Raw genomic sequence first — 16,453 nt, forward strand, 5'->3', positions numbered from 1 at the left:
CAATTATGAACCCTTTTCTGCGATAACTTGCAAGTCATGTCATGCTGGAATCAGCACAACTATTTTGGAGTCAGTCCCAAGACACCCCTTGCCCCTACCACTTAGCCCTTTCCTTCTTCATTTTGTGCATTCACGTCTAGGGGTAAAGTGTCCTGATTCTTGTTGCAGGGTTCCCACGGTCATGGAAAATCTTGAAAAAGTCATGGAATTTTCCAAACATACTTTCCAGGCCTGGAAATGTCATGAAATTAGTAAAAAAAACAAAACATTCAAAGTTATGGAAAAGTCGTAATTTTTTTTGTATGTAATGACATTTAAATAGTAATCTTCCATTGATAACCTTCAATGTAATGTAATATAACAGCAAATTTATTCTCTGAAGCTGTCAGTGTAACATATCTGTAATATGTGTTATGTTTCCCATCATTTCTTCATTTTCTTCCTGCATTCTGTCTCTTCTGCCTTCATGAATGCCAGCTGGCTTAAATGATGTTTGAACAGAGTTTGAGTCTGTTATGTTTAAAAAATGCAAGGCAAGTTTGGCAAGGAAAAAAGATTATTACGGGTCCTTAATAAGTCATCGAAAAGTTTAAAAATTTTGTCAATGAAAATGTGTGGGAAACCTATTGTTGGGATAGCTGGATTAGGTTGAAGTGTTTGGGCTACATGGCCCTCCAAATGGAGGTTTTTCAGAGGAAAACTCAAAACTAAGTGTTATGACAAGTCATCAGTAAGATGGCTGTAGGAGCAATAAAAGAAACTTCATTCACAACTATATTTTCATTGTGAATAAAGATTTAAAAATCGCCATAATTATCGTAGTATCTTAATTTAAAGTAGTTTCATTGTGATATCATCCATTTCTTTATATCCAGCATAACAAAAAAAATGCTAGCATGCTAATGTCTAACTGGTGCTGGTGGCTAACTAGCTAGCTAGCTAATGTTGTACATAATAGTCCCACATTTTGACATATTCCCCTGTCGCTTTCCCCCCCTTTGGTGGCATATGATGCCCAAAACTTAACTAAACTTGTTACTGCTCCTCTAATGTCAGTGCAGATCGGCATGGTATATAGTAGGGGCTGCTAATATTAGCCTACAGAACACTGCAAGGGACCTGGTCATGAAGCAGTGTTCTTTCTTATTGTATGACTTGTTTGATCGATTGATAGCATGAAACTTGAGTTGTGAATGATTCACTGGCTCCAATGCTTTTCTATCTCCATTGTGATAATGGACTACAGTCACTGCAATTAATGCATCTGTTCATGTAAACACCATCAGTGACGATACTGATGATGTATCAGGGTCATTAAGGGTTGACCACTTCCATAGGAGAAGATTACAACCACTACCCTTTATAACTCTGTTCGTAGGGGTTAGGGGGCACTTGAAAATTGGGGTTAGGGGCAAAAAGGAGAAACGGGATTAGGCCTTAGTGAATTTTACAAATCATATAAAAAATATCTTGTCCCGTAACCATCAGATGAAGACAGTTTCTTCAGTACCAAGGGTAATCCAGCTGATGTTGTCTGCATATGAACTTAGGGAAAAAAGAAGTAAGCAAGCAAGGCTCAGGTGCCACCCATAGCTACCTGACTGACTCCATGGCAGCATCACACCTCAGGTTCACATGACCCAAAGTATGATGGGAAACCTGGCAGCAAAAATCTAATCATATTCATTACAAGAGAAAGTAAGAAAAAGAAAAATAATGGGCCTTTTTGACTTGTCATAAAAGCACTCTTGTTACTATATTAACATTGACAATGGCTTTGTCCCTGCTTTTCCTGTTATGACATGTCAAAATGTCTGCTGTGGAAAAAGGGAATGCAGAAATCACTCATTTTAGTGTTCACACCTGTGTTTCCCTACTGACATGTCAAAATGTGTTCTGTGAAAATTGCCTATAGAGGTGACCTATCTTCACATTGATTATCTCATACTAATTCGTATCATGTCAGACATTTTCCTACATATAGACTACGGCATGTCTCTTATTCAGCCATGAAACAAAATGGACAGGCTCTGACTATTGTATTACGCAAAAGATTCCACCAACTGTCTAAGAGAACTTTACATTAATATGAAGTGTTCACTTAAATGAAGAGATGTAAGCTTTTACAGAGCTTTTATTGCAGAGCTAACCAAATAATAATTTGAAAAGAAAAAATAAGGTTTGGCCTGGTTGTTTTAAACTCAAATGTTATTTGGTTTTGCCTGTCAGATCAATCCCTGCATCGTGGGCACATGCCCTGTGCCCTGTCAGTTTTTATGACAGGTCTATGCTTACTGGAGAAGAAGAGGGGTCGATTCACTGAAATATAGCTGAACTTGTCCAAATGATACATAAAGTCAATATCGTCCTGCTGCAGAGCTCCAGGCTCAGGCCCTTCTCTGGCACTGGGACCCATCCTTATCACCAGGACTCATGGTAGAAAATGATGTGTGTTTATTGCGCTTTCTTATCAATGGTAATGCATACATATCACTGTCTCATCTTATGCAGTGTATTGTTTAATCATTCTCAATGTTAATAAAGTTGCCTATTGAGAGTATATTTGATACATATTATCACATCCGTGCCACTGTAACATGGTAACAACAGGGATCCCAAAATGGTGTATGTTCGAAAGCCTATTATAAGCTGACTGATCACATTTGGTTTCACGTTTAGGCTAAGTATTGTTTGTTGTGCCTATCTTTAATGAATAAGTACATTATATCATTAGATGCAACTTTATCATAAGCTTCAGAGCATTAAGGGTTCAATGCCACATAACCTCTGTCACACAAACTCCACCAATAACACCAAGGTAATAAACACAACCCATATATGTCAACGAAACCATAACTTATAAAGTTAGGTTAGGTAATGTTAAGCAGCAAATAGCTCATGTGCTAACCTCATGAGCTTGCTAACATCTTCCTTGCATAAACTAACATTACTATTTATGACATTAGCAAAGCTATCTAATGTTAGCTAATGTTAGCAACTTGCAACCTCATAGCTAGATGCCACTAAATCCTACACCCTAGATCTTTAATGTTACATTATCTAAGATAAGTTCCAGATTACAGTTATATCAAAATGTTAAGGGAGAAGTCCGGTATTTTGCACTTTGAGCCCCATTTCTGGGTTGTTTATGATGAAATAGAGTGCTTAAGACCAACATTTTGACGATTGCTCCTTTTTGGAGAATCTGGCTTTCCCCTGCCTGGATAACACTGCTGTCTATGGCCATGTGTAAATCTGTCCTAAAACCACCCTAAGCGTTCGTTTTTCTGAGTGGTCAGTGGTGTTCGGTGATGTTCTGACATAAAAATCATAGCAAACTGTGGTTTCCCTGATGATTTATTTGACATTTTGTCTAATCCATTGATTTTCTATAGGAAGCCTCATTGTCCGTTGGTAGTGATCCACCACCGGAAACGGAAAGGGGGTTGTTTACAACAAGTTTACAACAGTGCTGTGTGCGCTCCTGGAGGAAGAACGGGAACAAATGAAAAAATTTTGTAATAAGTTTAAACAACTGCACAATGGATTACTCGCTTGTAAACAACCTTCGCAGTATGATGCCTTTGAACACAACGCCAACCTTCTTCTTCTTCTGCTTCTTTTCTGTGTCCTATTACATTGCAATGGTTTCCTGCTGGTTGGCAACACCATGCCATCAGGTGGGCTGGAGTGTATAACGCTTCAGGGTCAAACGAACAATCAAGTGGAGGTTTACACACGGGTGCGAGGCAGCTGAAAAAATAGTTCCACAATCGAGATGAACGGCGAAAACACAGACAGAAACCACAGTTTGCTACGATTTTTATGTCAGAACATCAACGAACACCACTGAGTTTCATGGCTTTGAAAACGAACATTTAGGGTGGTTTTAGGACGGATTTACAAATGGCCATAGACAGCATTGTTAAGCTAGGCAGGGGAAAGCCAAATTCTCCGAAAAGGAGCAATCATCAAAATTTTGGTCTTAAGCACTCTGTTTCATCATAAACAACCCAGAAATGGGGCTCAAAGTGCACAATACCGGACTTCTCCTTTAAGGTTATCAAAATGTCCTGTTAAATCCTGATGAAGGCCTCTGGCATACACAATTCACTTCCTTCTCCATGCTCTGGGCTGGAAGGGGTCTGACAGAGGAGGTGGGCCTGAGCCTGGAGCTCTGCAGCTACACCCTTTTCCAAACAGTAGCTCAAATGATCACAAGCTACCAAAATGCAAAGTTACTTGAAAAGTTGCAGAAAACTTTCTGTCCAATCTTGCAACAGACAAGCTACACAACTAGATATGGAGTGTCTGTGCCATATGCTTGTAAGTAAAGAGACTGAAAACAGAGCAATAAAGTCATTATGCAAATCTGGAATGAGGTAAAGTCAAGTTATGTTAAATATGATTGGTTTATTTATGGTTTTCATTTCACAAATTTGTCAAACTGTCAATTAAAGACCACATTTAGCTTAACTGTATCATGGTTGATTTTATATTGTCTGTTCACGTATACCTTCAAAAGACAAAATAGGCCGATTATCTGTGCCTGTAGCTACATTTTGGTTTAAAAGAGATCTGTCAGGAACTAAATTACTTTTCAGGATGAAGGTCTCAGTGCTCCCATCCCTCCACTCTCCTGCTCCCTCTGTGTCTTCACCTGAAATCTTCTAAATGTTCAACTCAAGAACTCACAAACAATTAGTGATCCAATTATCCTGCAGAGCAAAACAATGTGCTCCTTTGCTTTGTGTCAGCGGCAGCGGCGCTACTCTCCTGTCTCTTTGTTGTGTATGAGAGGTCTCCATCTTGAATGAGAGGCTCAGAGATCAGAGAAGCAGCAGACGTCCTCGGCACTGTGCGTACTGAGGCTGAAAAGTTCAGCTGCTAACTGCTAATTAGCTCCCCAATGTCAATGGGACCATCATTTAGTCTTGAAGAGACAGAGGGAACACTGACCTAGGTCACCCCTCCTCAACTCCCCCCCCTCCAACCAGTAGGAGAGTGTGTCAGAGGATGTATGAGAGAGGAGCTGGGCTTTGGAAGTGGAGTGCTGCAGGTTGGTTGGCGTATATGACAGCCTGATGAAATGGCCCTGAAACAGCGTGCAGCTCTGCACTGCTGTTAGGCTTAGCTGGCAAAGAAAAAAAATATAATGTAATGTTATATACCATGTGTTGCTGTTTGGAAATCTTAAAGGTGCCACACATTTTATGAACACAATAGAGTAGTGAAGTACAGAGTCCGTGGTTTGGAAAATTAAAGCCCCATTTGTTTTCCGACGGTTGGAGCATTGCCGAGGCTTGAACAGATATTAAACGCATCCAGATGAATCATCAGTGCAAGAGATTAAAAACGGTGTAGAAAATATCTAGTTTCCAAAGTCTTCAGTCCAAAAAATCTATCTACAGAACCTACAAACCTGTGTATTAACTTCATGGAGAGAATTCAGTTACAACCCCCAACATCTACCAGTTTCTAATAAGTAGCAAGAGCTCTGATCCCTTATTGCTTCCAGCTGGCTTAACTGTAGCTACAGCAGCTAAGGATAACTGGTACTGAAGTACCTAAAATGAGAAGTCATTTCTAAGAAGCACAGCTGTAAAAGTTAAAACTAATGGCTATAACTCAAACATATAGAGACTCCAGTGTTTTGTGTTGAGGAACATAGAGGTTATCCTTAAATAACACTTTCAAATTGGAATTTACATTGGTTAAAAAAAAAAAAAAAAAAGTCAGGAACGAGCAGCATTGGCAGGTCTGAGTTGTAGGTTTTGAAAGTATTTTTCCCACTATAAATTCCTGTTTCAAAGTTGCCTTGTGGTGACGTTTTGTCATCCCGATGTCTCAATGTACAGAAAAACAGGAGTCACTCTGATAATGTAGCAGGTAAACATATCCCACCAGTTCTGCTTATTACAGCTTTATTTCAAAGAGAGCATGTTTTTTTGCCCCCATTAGTTTGCCATGACAGATGGCTCTGAATACTTGTTGCTGTGGAGAAAAAGACAGTCAGTCATAAATCAGCTGAAGTGAATTCAAAACCCTTTATTAATTTTCTAATAAGTGCAGTCTGATGCTCCCACTCATTGTATGCATTGTACATAAGAAAAAGCTCAGTTATTGGATGTAGCGCAACTCAGGAGCCATATTTAACTTCTTTACTTATGTTTTAGGTTTATATCTTTTCTAATGCAATTTTTTGTTTTGATCATTCAATTAAAAGAGATACAACTGTCAGTCACCCAACAGATGCAAAAAAATTAACAAGACCTGTACTTCCAGACCCAGAGGTGCCCACTGTAAGTGTTTTCGGACCAAACAGTTCTGAGTACTTCCTAAGAGGAAATGCCCACTGGAGAGCTCCAACGAGAACTACATACCTTCAAGGGCTTTTTTTACACCTGCGTGCTGGTGATGACCATGGCTGGAGGCATTATGAGTTTGTGTTGTCCATTCATCTGTATGTACATACATTCATCCCATTCTTGTGAGGGGATATCTCCATCTTCAGATTTGGCACATGTCCTCTTGGACTCAACGATAAGCTGATTCGATTTAAGTGGTCAAAGGTCAAGGTCACTGTGATCTCATCTGCCTCGTTTTTGTCAATGCAATATCTCAAAAACACCTGAAAGAATTGTTTTTCAAATTTGGCACAAACATTCTCTTAGACTCAACAATGTACTGATAAGATTGTGGTCAACAAAGACCACTGTGACCTTGCATCCCTCTCATTCTTGTGAACAAGATATCTGAAGAACGCCTGAAGGGAATTTTTCTCAAATGTGGTACAAACTTACATTTAGACTGAACAATGAACTGATTAGATATTGGTGGTCAAGGGTCAAGGTCACTGTCTTGCATCTGTCTCATTCTCGTGAGTGAAATATCTCAAGAGGGCCTTGAGGGAGTTTCCTCAAATTTGGCACAAACGCCCACTTGGACCTAGGAATGAACTGATTAGAATTTGGTGGTCGAAGGTTAAAGGGCAAGACCACTGTGACCTCATAAAACATGTTTTTGGCCATAACTCAAGAATTCATATGCTAATTATGATTCATTCAAATAATTTAAATATCTTTTTGTCTAATGGCAATTGCCAGTATTGCATTGGCAGGTGTTTGACCCACCACTGTAAACTTATGCCACTTATGTTGAAACAGGAGTTTAAAAAGGCCGTCAAACAGTGTCCTAAAAAACTATGATCATTCCTAGTTCTTGTGGTGCAGACACAATAAAAAGTGGGGTCCAGAGAACTATGAAAAAGTTGCTCTGGTTTGAAAATACCTATTAGCTACCTCTTTGTTCAAGGGTAATCAGGACACGGGCTCTACACAGTATAGTCACTATAAAAAAGCTGCATACAGAAGCTTTATATTCCAACTTTTTAATTTGTCTAAATCAGAAACAGGTACAGGCTTCTAATCCAGCCAAATGAGACCATACCTTTGCTCCATTTCCCCAAATTTAATTGTAGTGTAATCAGCAGTCAGAAAAGGAAAATCTTTCTTCCAACTTGGTCACACCAATTTTTCAACAACTTCTTTGATTTAAAAGCAGTGCTTGAGGTCATTAACTTGCAAATCTCTCCAATGCAGCTTTGATATTAGCTTTAAAAGAATTCTTCATTATACCAGCAGGGGTTCTGAACCCTTTTCTGCTAATTTGTTGATCCCTTTTTGTTAGGCCTTAGATATCCAGTGTGATTTCTTCAAAATACATTACTGCTGTGCTAATTCAGAAGTGGTGAAGTACAGGGAAGACCATTTTGTTAATGCCCACATGTGGAGAAAAAAAGAAAATTAAAAAAAAGATTAAGAAATAACGCTCACATACATGCACTCACCTGCCACCCACCCACACACACACATGCAGCTGCACTCCAACTGGTCTTCCGCTAATGTCTCTCCTTCTGTCTTCATCGTGTTTCACCAGGTCAGACACTTCAGTAGTAGCACTGAGCAGTCAGGTGGTAATTAGCCACATCTTTCTCGGAGCAGGAGCTCGTTTTTCTCACTTTTCAGTGACTCATGCTTTCCAAGGCCTTGTCAGATTTCCAATCCCATTGCTGTGACTCAGAATGTCAGGAAGTGTCCCCATTCTAGGCGTGGAGTCGTGAGGCACCACCAAGGACAGCAGTGGGTGACTGCAGCAACGTGGGGACCTCGTGGCAACCACAGACACAATGGAGAGACACTAAGCAAGGCCATTTCACTCATTGATTCACTCATTGGATTGTCAATTGACGCAACAGAAAAAAAATATGTGAATCTTCACGATATGTCTAGTGGTTGTGTCTGATCAACATTATGGTGCTAGGTTTATACTTTTCTCACACCTCTATTCCAGGGCATTCCTGGAATAGAAGAAATGATGATGGTAATGAGAGAGACAGAGAACCAAAAAACTAGTGAGCAGCATGAATGGCTGGTGAAGGGATAATGCCTTCCTGAAGAGCACAGGGAACAGGTCAAAGACTAAGTAATTTCAGTTTCAGAGCGGGGAGGGGGAGGACGAGCACATCTCTTTTTAATCACTTCGCCCAAAGACATCCCGACAATTAGAGTTGTGAAGTCCACCGAGCATGAGTGAGGGATAGATGGAGTGGAGAGGAAGGCAGAGAGGAGTCAAAGAAGGGCGCGGGGGTGGACATGAAGTGTGAGGTGCTTCCTTCAGCTATTAGCAAGCATGTCTCAGAAGTGGGAGCAGTCTGAGAAGCACTGAACAATGGAGTCGGTCAAGCAGAGTAAGAGTGGAGTTAGGAATTAAAAGGGCTCTATGGCTTTTGGGGTGCAGTTAATTCAGTGCAGTTTCAGTAGATTTTCACTCAAGTCTCAGTGGTCTTTGACAGAGATCACTGAATCGTCATGGTGGCAAGAATGACTGTCAAGAAATTTTGCTATATTTTACCCAGGCCTCTATCCCAGGAAATGATTCCCATATTGGAAAATTCCACACACAATGTTTCACATTCAGGCTGTACATTCAGTGCTACTGCAGGAGGTAGTTTATTCAGTATGTAGTGAGGTGGAAAGTATAGGTGTGGAGGTCAGGATGGTGAATGAGCAAGAATCTTAAAGTCGAAAGTGAGTCTGCCTTTAATGCAGGAGACCTTAGTTTGTGTTCTGTCTCTGACCTGTGATTTACCTTTTCCTACTATTATTACATTAGTTACCAAATAAAGCAAGTCAGTGCTGGAATTTCGTGTGATCTCCAGATTCTCACATGATCTTGTGATCTTGCGAATCCAGCTGCCTCTCAAGATAGTGAGAAATGAAGGTGGAGAGTAAAGTAGCAAATATAGAAACCTGTAACACTTGAAATTATTGTTCTCTGGGAACCTTGAAGCTTTTACTTTAAAGTAATTGTCATGTTATTTTTGTTATGTTAGGGTATAACCAGAAGGAGACCACTGATGTTTGAAGTGACTTTGGTGGCACAGCACTGTTTAAGAGTGAAGTTATTGGATATTTTTATAGTAGATCTTCTTTTTGGCTTTGCACTTTGTAGACGGTCGGAGGACGGCTTGTTTTGATTAAAATTAGGCAGAAGCTCAGTGTTTAACTTACTTCAGTTGGAAAGAGGCGTTGTTTTACTCTTAACTTTTACTCATGAATTATTGATCCGAGAAGTTAGAATCTGTTAATATCCTTCCAACTTCAGCGAACTGCGTAGAGCTGTGTTCACAAATGGCAACTGCCGTTTGCAACCACATTTGTACCAGCTGACAAAATAAAACTATATTAAAACATCAGACAGCAGTGAAAAGAGACTAATAATGACCTCATAGGCTTTCTTTCACATTTGTAGGGCTGGTAAACTTTTTGTTGTGGTCCAGCCAAAAACAGATGGCTCTTGTCTTCCTCTGTGTCAGTTTTGGCAGTGCCTTACGTGGGGCTCTGTGGTGGTTATGATACAGTGCCACCACATCCATGTAAGAGCTCATTTAGGCTGAATGTTAGATACGGAGACAGACAGAGCCTTCTGTTCGTACTTTGCATTAAATTCATCTGTACTTGTGAAAGTTTTCTGAAAGCTTACAGATATGGACTTAACAGAGCAGCACCACCGGAGATCATGGAAGCAGTGTAGCGTAGTTCAAACAAGATACACCTGCCGAGACGATGAAGAAATTTTAATGATGGTGGAACGGAACAAATTTGTAATATAGTGAAAAGAACTCTCAGCCCACATGTCCCACAGGCCCACAGGATGTATAAAATGGCCGCACAGACCACCTCCGTCTACAGCACTACCTCTGTTTAAAGGTACAATATAGTGGCCTCCTCCACCGTTACCTGGTTTGTTGTAATGGGAAACATTTGACTATGCCCTCTAACGCCTGTTTTGGCTCTATTTATACCAACGTAAAGGACACGTACATGCAAACATATCTATTTATGTACATAAAGGGAGTATAAATGAGCATTAATGCCACAATTGCAGTTACAAATGACAGAAATTCACCGAATGCAATATTTGTTAGAAAAGTATTGTCCATTTTGACTCCCATCAGAGTTTTGTCGAGAGTTGGAAGCGGGACGAAAATTGTAAAGGTAGCCGCATCGTAATATCAAGTACATCCTATTAAGTATTGTCTTGAGAGGATGTTGGTTCTTTGTTTGTGATGAAGTGATTAGGTATAGTATGGTTATTTTTAACCATTTCTTAATTGAATTTATTACAATTACTGTATTTTGATGTATACCATTTCACCCACCCGTATATGTTTTAGTTGCCTATTTCTTACCATGCCCCTCTCAGTCATTTACTTGCCCTAAATGCAACCTTTCCCCAACCAGCAGTGCAGCTGCCATGTGCACATACTATAGAAAGCAACAATTTTACCAGTCCAACTCTACAGCTGATTTGCATCAAGTGGACTCACTATAATCTTCTGCCATGTGATTGCTATCATCAATGACTGTAAATGTTTTGTTATTTGTCATTATCAGCATGTTTCCAGGGCAGCTAATGCAAAATCCACTAAATAAACAGCTCCCAACCAATTACATCATAGAGCAGTCAGTGTGTTATTGTGATGTTACGTTCCTTCCATTGTCACTACCTCCTTTTCCCCAATTAGCTGAACACTTACTGTAGGTGCATGCTCTGTAACAGCCTTACTGTCGTATTACCCTCCACTGCTCTTGTAAAGAAATGACATCCTAATGCTTATCTGCTGTTCTTTCAAGCGTACACTGTTGGGGAAACTTGTAAAATGTGGTACAACTGGTTACAAGCCGGCAGAAAAACCATTTGTACAGCAGCGAGCCAGATGGCCGATTCTAAGACTCACTGTGGAACATGAATTTAGTTTAGTTGTTCTTTGTTAACACCCTCTTTAACATCAACGCTTATGTCTAGGACTTGGCCATATGGCTGAAATCAATATTACAATACTAATAAGAATATTTTTCAGTGTAATGTATGCGTGCAAAAATAACATAAAATGAAATTCACCATTACTTTCTGTTAGACAAAACTTTATTAGACCACCATTCACCTTATCCCTAACACTTACGACTTAGGCCTACCATACACTAGAAGACTGTTGAGAGACTTTCAAAGGATTAATGTCTCACACCCTCTCACATCTAAAGACAATGTGAAATATTTAGTTAATCACTCTAAGATTAGACTAAGGTTCTTGCAGGGTTACCATTTGACTAGAGTATTTTAGAGGTTATTTCCCAATCTGCTCCTGGTGGAAAACATTATAGAAACACAAGATAAAAGGGATCATATGTTGACAGTATTCTTGTCAATTCGCCATGAATAAAATCTATGAAGATAAACTTGATTTCCATGCAAACCTCCATACAAAACTGTGTTATTTAAGTGGGAGGAGAGCATGGGAATAAGAGGTGAACAGTTTCAAAAATGAAGATTTCTCACTACATTAAGTGCTGGTTGGTAGATCTGATGCACACCTAATTAAACACAGACTCTTGTTCCCTTCACAACTGCATCAGTTTCTCCTCACTTTCCACAGTACAAGAGAAGCAAGAATTGTTCACATTCTTGACATAAATCTATAAAGAGACCTGTTCATTCCAATGAAAGTTGCTCAGTGGCACATGAAGCCGAAATGGTTCAACTGCCACCTATAAAATTACCTGCATGACTGGCGCTGCTTCCGCATCATAGAGGCGCACTAGAGATTCCTGCTGGTCAAGTTGGCTGCTTCTGGTCTAGCGCTCCTATAGCTTGAATGGGGATGAAATTTGCTGTTTGAAGTTTGCTGCATCCTATTTGGTGCAGGAGGGAGCACAGCTATTGGTTGTTGAACTTCAGTATTTGCATTAGCCAAGACTAAAAACTCACAATACCATTAAACATGTTTAATTTTGTTGGAACATCAAGCAAGAAAAAGACTGACTTTAGACAGCACGGATGAGTTTTGCGACCACCTTACACCAAACGATCACGATCAGGGGAGCGCGGACCAACTGCAGCAACAACACTGGAAATTTGTCTGCAGCAGTGAAATTAGTTAAATAGTCATTTGGTGTCGGGCAGGCTTTAAAGATAAATAGCATTTCCTTTTAACAAAAACATTTTTGTCACTGAGCATAATTAAGGCAGAATCTCTATTTCCCTAAAGTGTATTGGCAAATTAGTATGTAAATGTTATTTCTAGGGGACAGGGTTGAATGAAAAGAAATAAAAAGTGATTGTCACAAGTAAGGTTCTTGAAAACAAGGAAAAGGACCCAGATGCAGCAGCAGAATGTAGAAAACACTCCTGCCTGACTAGGAGCAGTGGGTAAAAACAGGCTTACAGTTCAGTTACTTCAAGGCAAAGAGGCAAAAAAAACATTAGCTAGGGGTAAAGCAGGGAGCATATCAAAGACAGGTCTTAGGTTAGTTTTAGATTTCTAATCAATATGCATTTGCACATTTTCCTAGTGAAAGGGAAGAGGCAAAATAAGGCTGTGGATTGGAAGACAACATGTTGCAGAGTCACTGGCAATAATCGTGTCCCATTCAGCTCTGTTATAATAAAACTTGTTTCCATTATAAAGTAATGTTAGGAGCAGATGTATTAGCTCTTTAAGAAGATGGATTCTTTTTTGTCATGGCAGCAGTGTGTGTCTGTGAGCTGTTTTTAATGGTTTCTTGAAAACAGTGGGGGCCTTTGTTTTCCAGAAGGCAACGCAGCAGTGCAAGAGAGTGTGGGAGCGTCTGACTGTGCAAAATACATCAGTGGGTTTAGACATTTCATGGGCATTAAAGGTGATAGATTAAAAAACACACTTGCATTATCCTTTAAAGTACTGAACTGAGGAGATTAAATTTAGTTGAGTTTAATTTTAGATGGGCTTTTAACCTCACCCCTTTTTTCCTCTCTCTTTCTCTCTTTTAATCCAGATTGCTGAGACGTCAAACTCATTCCTGAATCGAATGCTGAACAGAGACACCATCACAAGAATAACATATAAAAGTAAGTGTCCATGTGCAGTAATCTTAATGTCTGAACATCTCTACAAAATAAGCTTAAAGCACCAATTAACATTCGCTAAGTTTTGTCCCCTTCAGTTACTGTTGCAAGACCATGAGATGGCACAGTTTAGAGCCAACAGTTACAGATTTGCTACAGAAAATTCTGAGAAATGTTAGAAGTAATGGGTCTTTTATTTTTCAGACGGAGATAGACAAAAGGAGATTCCCATCTCTGCCCTATGACTATCACCTTTTGTCAACTGAAGCTTGAAGATTTTGTCAGCTCTATCTAGTTAGCTAATTGAGCTAACATTAGCCTCATGAGCCATTTGGAAAATGTCTCCAGCTGACCTTTCAGTGTTTCAAGCTGACTCATTTTAAAACCAGAGCCCTGCAAAGGGTTCTTAAATATGCACTTGATGGCTGCATACAAGAAATCAGTCTAAGAGACTGAGGCCTTTATCCAGGCTGAAAGTCAGCATCCGTTTTATCATACCAACAGTTTTAGCATGAAGAAAAGTAATTTCTTATTTTTAACTAACTTTTTTGAATAATGTAACACTATCTGAAATAATGAGCTTGGGTGGAGCTGTTGGAGTGTAAACTTCCCCAAATACAATAGAGCAGGATAGAGTCGCTAATGTTAGCTCTGACATAGTAGCATCCAGGACAGACAAAGACTACAAAATGAAAACTTTGCTGATTTTCAACCAGCTTTGTGTCATCACAGTGTGTGCTGATGAGCGGTGTGATCACCATGTGTGATCAAAATTGAAGGCTACTCTTGCAGCATGTGCAGAATGTAGCGTTTTAAATACTGGATACTCTATGAAGGAAGAAGTAAGCCTCCTGGAGCTCTTTTGAAAAGACCAGCTTTCTCTTTGACATGACGGCTAACCATTGAACGCACTACTAGGTTCTGTCAGAAAACGCTGCAAGCATCATAGGCCAGCAGCCGCCTTGACAATGACACATTGACTGATTTGATTGATTGATTGATTGATTGATTGATGTCACACATACAGACAAATTAGGATTGAATTTACATGCATGGTGCATTATTTGTTTTTATATTGGGTTAGGTAAAATGAGTGGGACAGAACATGATGAATGTCTATGTAAGCACTATAAACAAGTATAATGGTATTATTATTATATTATATATTTAATTGTGGTAGAAACCAGGACAATTTGGTAGTGAATGTTGAAAATTGGGACACTAAAGTGTTTTACCAATATTTGTCGAAATATCTGTCCCTGATAAAGGGGGTTGTCTAATCGCCGTAAGCAGACCGCTTCGACATGTGGCAAAATCAAGAGCTTTACAGGCCAGCCATGCCTAGTTATGGTGCTAAGTAGATCAGCATATTTGATTAAGTTGATATACTTCCTTGATTCTTGCACTTTTAGGCTAATACCCACTTGGCTGAATGCACTTGTTGTGAGTCGCTTTGGATAAAAGTGTCAGCTAAATGTAATGCAATGCTAAGCTATGATTGTAAAATTGGTGTTCAGAGGAGGAGGGTTAACAAACGGTCAACTGTTCGACACTCAAATTGTATTTTTCTTAATAACTACTTCACTTTTTTGATCTCCGAAAGCATCATTATTTCATTTCAAAGTGCTTATTGAAGGGCTGCAGCAGGATGGGGATGGTGAGATGGCTGCATGGGAACTCTTGATAGCCGGAGGAAGCCGCTGGTGAGGCAGTTAGGCAGCAGTCGACAGCAGCTCTCCAGAGGTTTCCCTCTTCCAGCCTGCCATACTGGAGAGGCGGCATCGGCACGGAGAGCGCCCCAGGCTAGCTTGAAATAAGAGACAAATAATTGGATTAATGGGGGGAGCAGTACGTGGCTGGATAAACACACTGACCTCTTGTGGCTGGGAGGAGTCTCGGAGGCACCAGGCGGAGCAGGAGGCTTCAGGCGAGGGGCAGTCGGAGGGTTGGGGGGGGTTCCTCAGGGTCCAGCTGGAGGAGCTGGAGAGGAGCATGGATCCTGACAGCTGTCAAAACTCCCTCAGATACACTGTCTCTCACATGCTGACTCACACACATGCATACACAGTCACACACACCGCCCCCTCATGCTTATGAGTCCTTAGGCATATCCCTCAGCCAGTAATGGTGCCAGCTTTTTTATAGCACATATGTACACACATTCAAACACAAAGGCACATACACACCATCCAGAGAGAATAATTATATTCAAGCACATGATCAAAGATAAGCAGCATTGCTGCTTTTCACATGCAGAGAGGATCAGAGATGATTTTTTATGGGGATTTTCTCAAATTAAGCCTATCATGCTTATTAGGTTTTAAAAAATTAATATTCTTTTCATTCTATTTACAGGATGCAGTGTTTAATAGTGATGCAAAGCACAGTTGAATTAGAATTAAAGCTGCAGTGGTCCACCATGGTGACCTCATTACAATAGGCAGTCCATTTGTCAACGGAGGCCCAACAGATGACAAGTTGTTGAGAGCGTGTTACTGGAGTGTGAAGAGGAAGAGGGAGAGAGTTGCAGTCTGTCTAATTAGCGTCCTGACAGTGGAGACAGTTTGGATAAAAGAGGTTTTGTGCTGCAACACCAATAGCCTGTCATTCACAGAACAGTAAATGATATGTGAAATAAGAAGTGAGAAAAATGGGTTATGAAAGATGAGCTCAGTGCTTGATGAGCAGTGGGTGGTGAGTTTACAGCCCGCACGCTAAAGAGGAGGATGTATTAGGTAAACTCATAGCCTCTGAGAAAAACACCCAGTTTTTGGTGACCAGACGAGGTCTGTGATGAGAGCGTTAGCAACAACATGTCTGCGTCTACAGCTGTCTGACAAGACTCCTCATTTGCTACCCAGTGCATTTTTTTAGAACGTATATCTATATATTGCCCTCAGAAATTCCTTCAGTGGTACAAAGAGTGTAGTCCTGCTGACATGTACACTACTTCCTGCTAAGTATCCCACATTGATGTGTAAGTATGCCTCTCAGTGATGTTGTATTA

General features: G+C 40.1%; 1 protein-coding gene across 3 annotated transcripts in view; it reads left to right on the forward strand.

Annotated features, from left to right (window-relative positions):
* Positions 1 to 16,453, forward strand: part of ca10a (carbonic anhydrase Xa) — a 363,435-nt gene that overhangs the window by 335,450 nt on the left and 11,532 nt on the right. For all 3 annotated transcript variants that reach the window (XM_049563761.1, XM_049563760.1, XM_049563759.1), the window contains one exon: positions 13,377 to 13,449. In XM_049563761.1, the coding sequence (XP_049419718.1) occupies positions 13,377 to 13,449 (73 nt within the window). The remainder of the gene's footprint in view (positions 1 to 13,376; positions 13,450 to 16,453) is intronic.

This window comes from Epinephelus fuscoguttatus, linkage group LG20 (genome assembly GCF_011397635.1).
Source record: "Epinephelus fuscoguttatus linkage group LG20, E.fuscoguttatus.final_Chr_v1".
NCBI lineage: Eukaryota > Metazoa > Chordata > Actinopteri > Perciformes > Serranidae > Epinephelus > Epinephelus fuscoguttatus.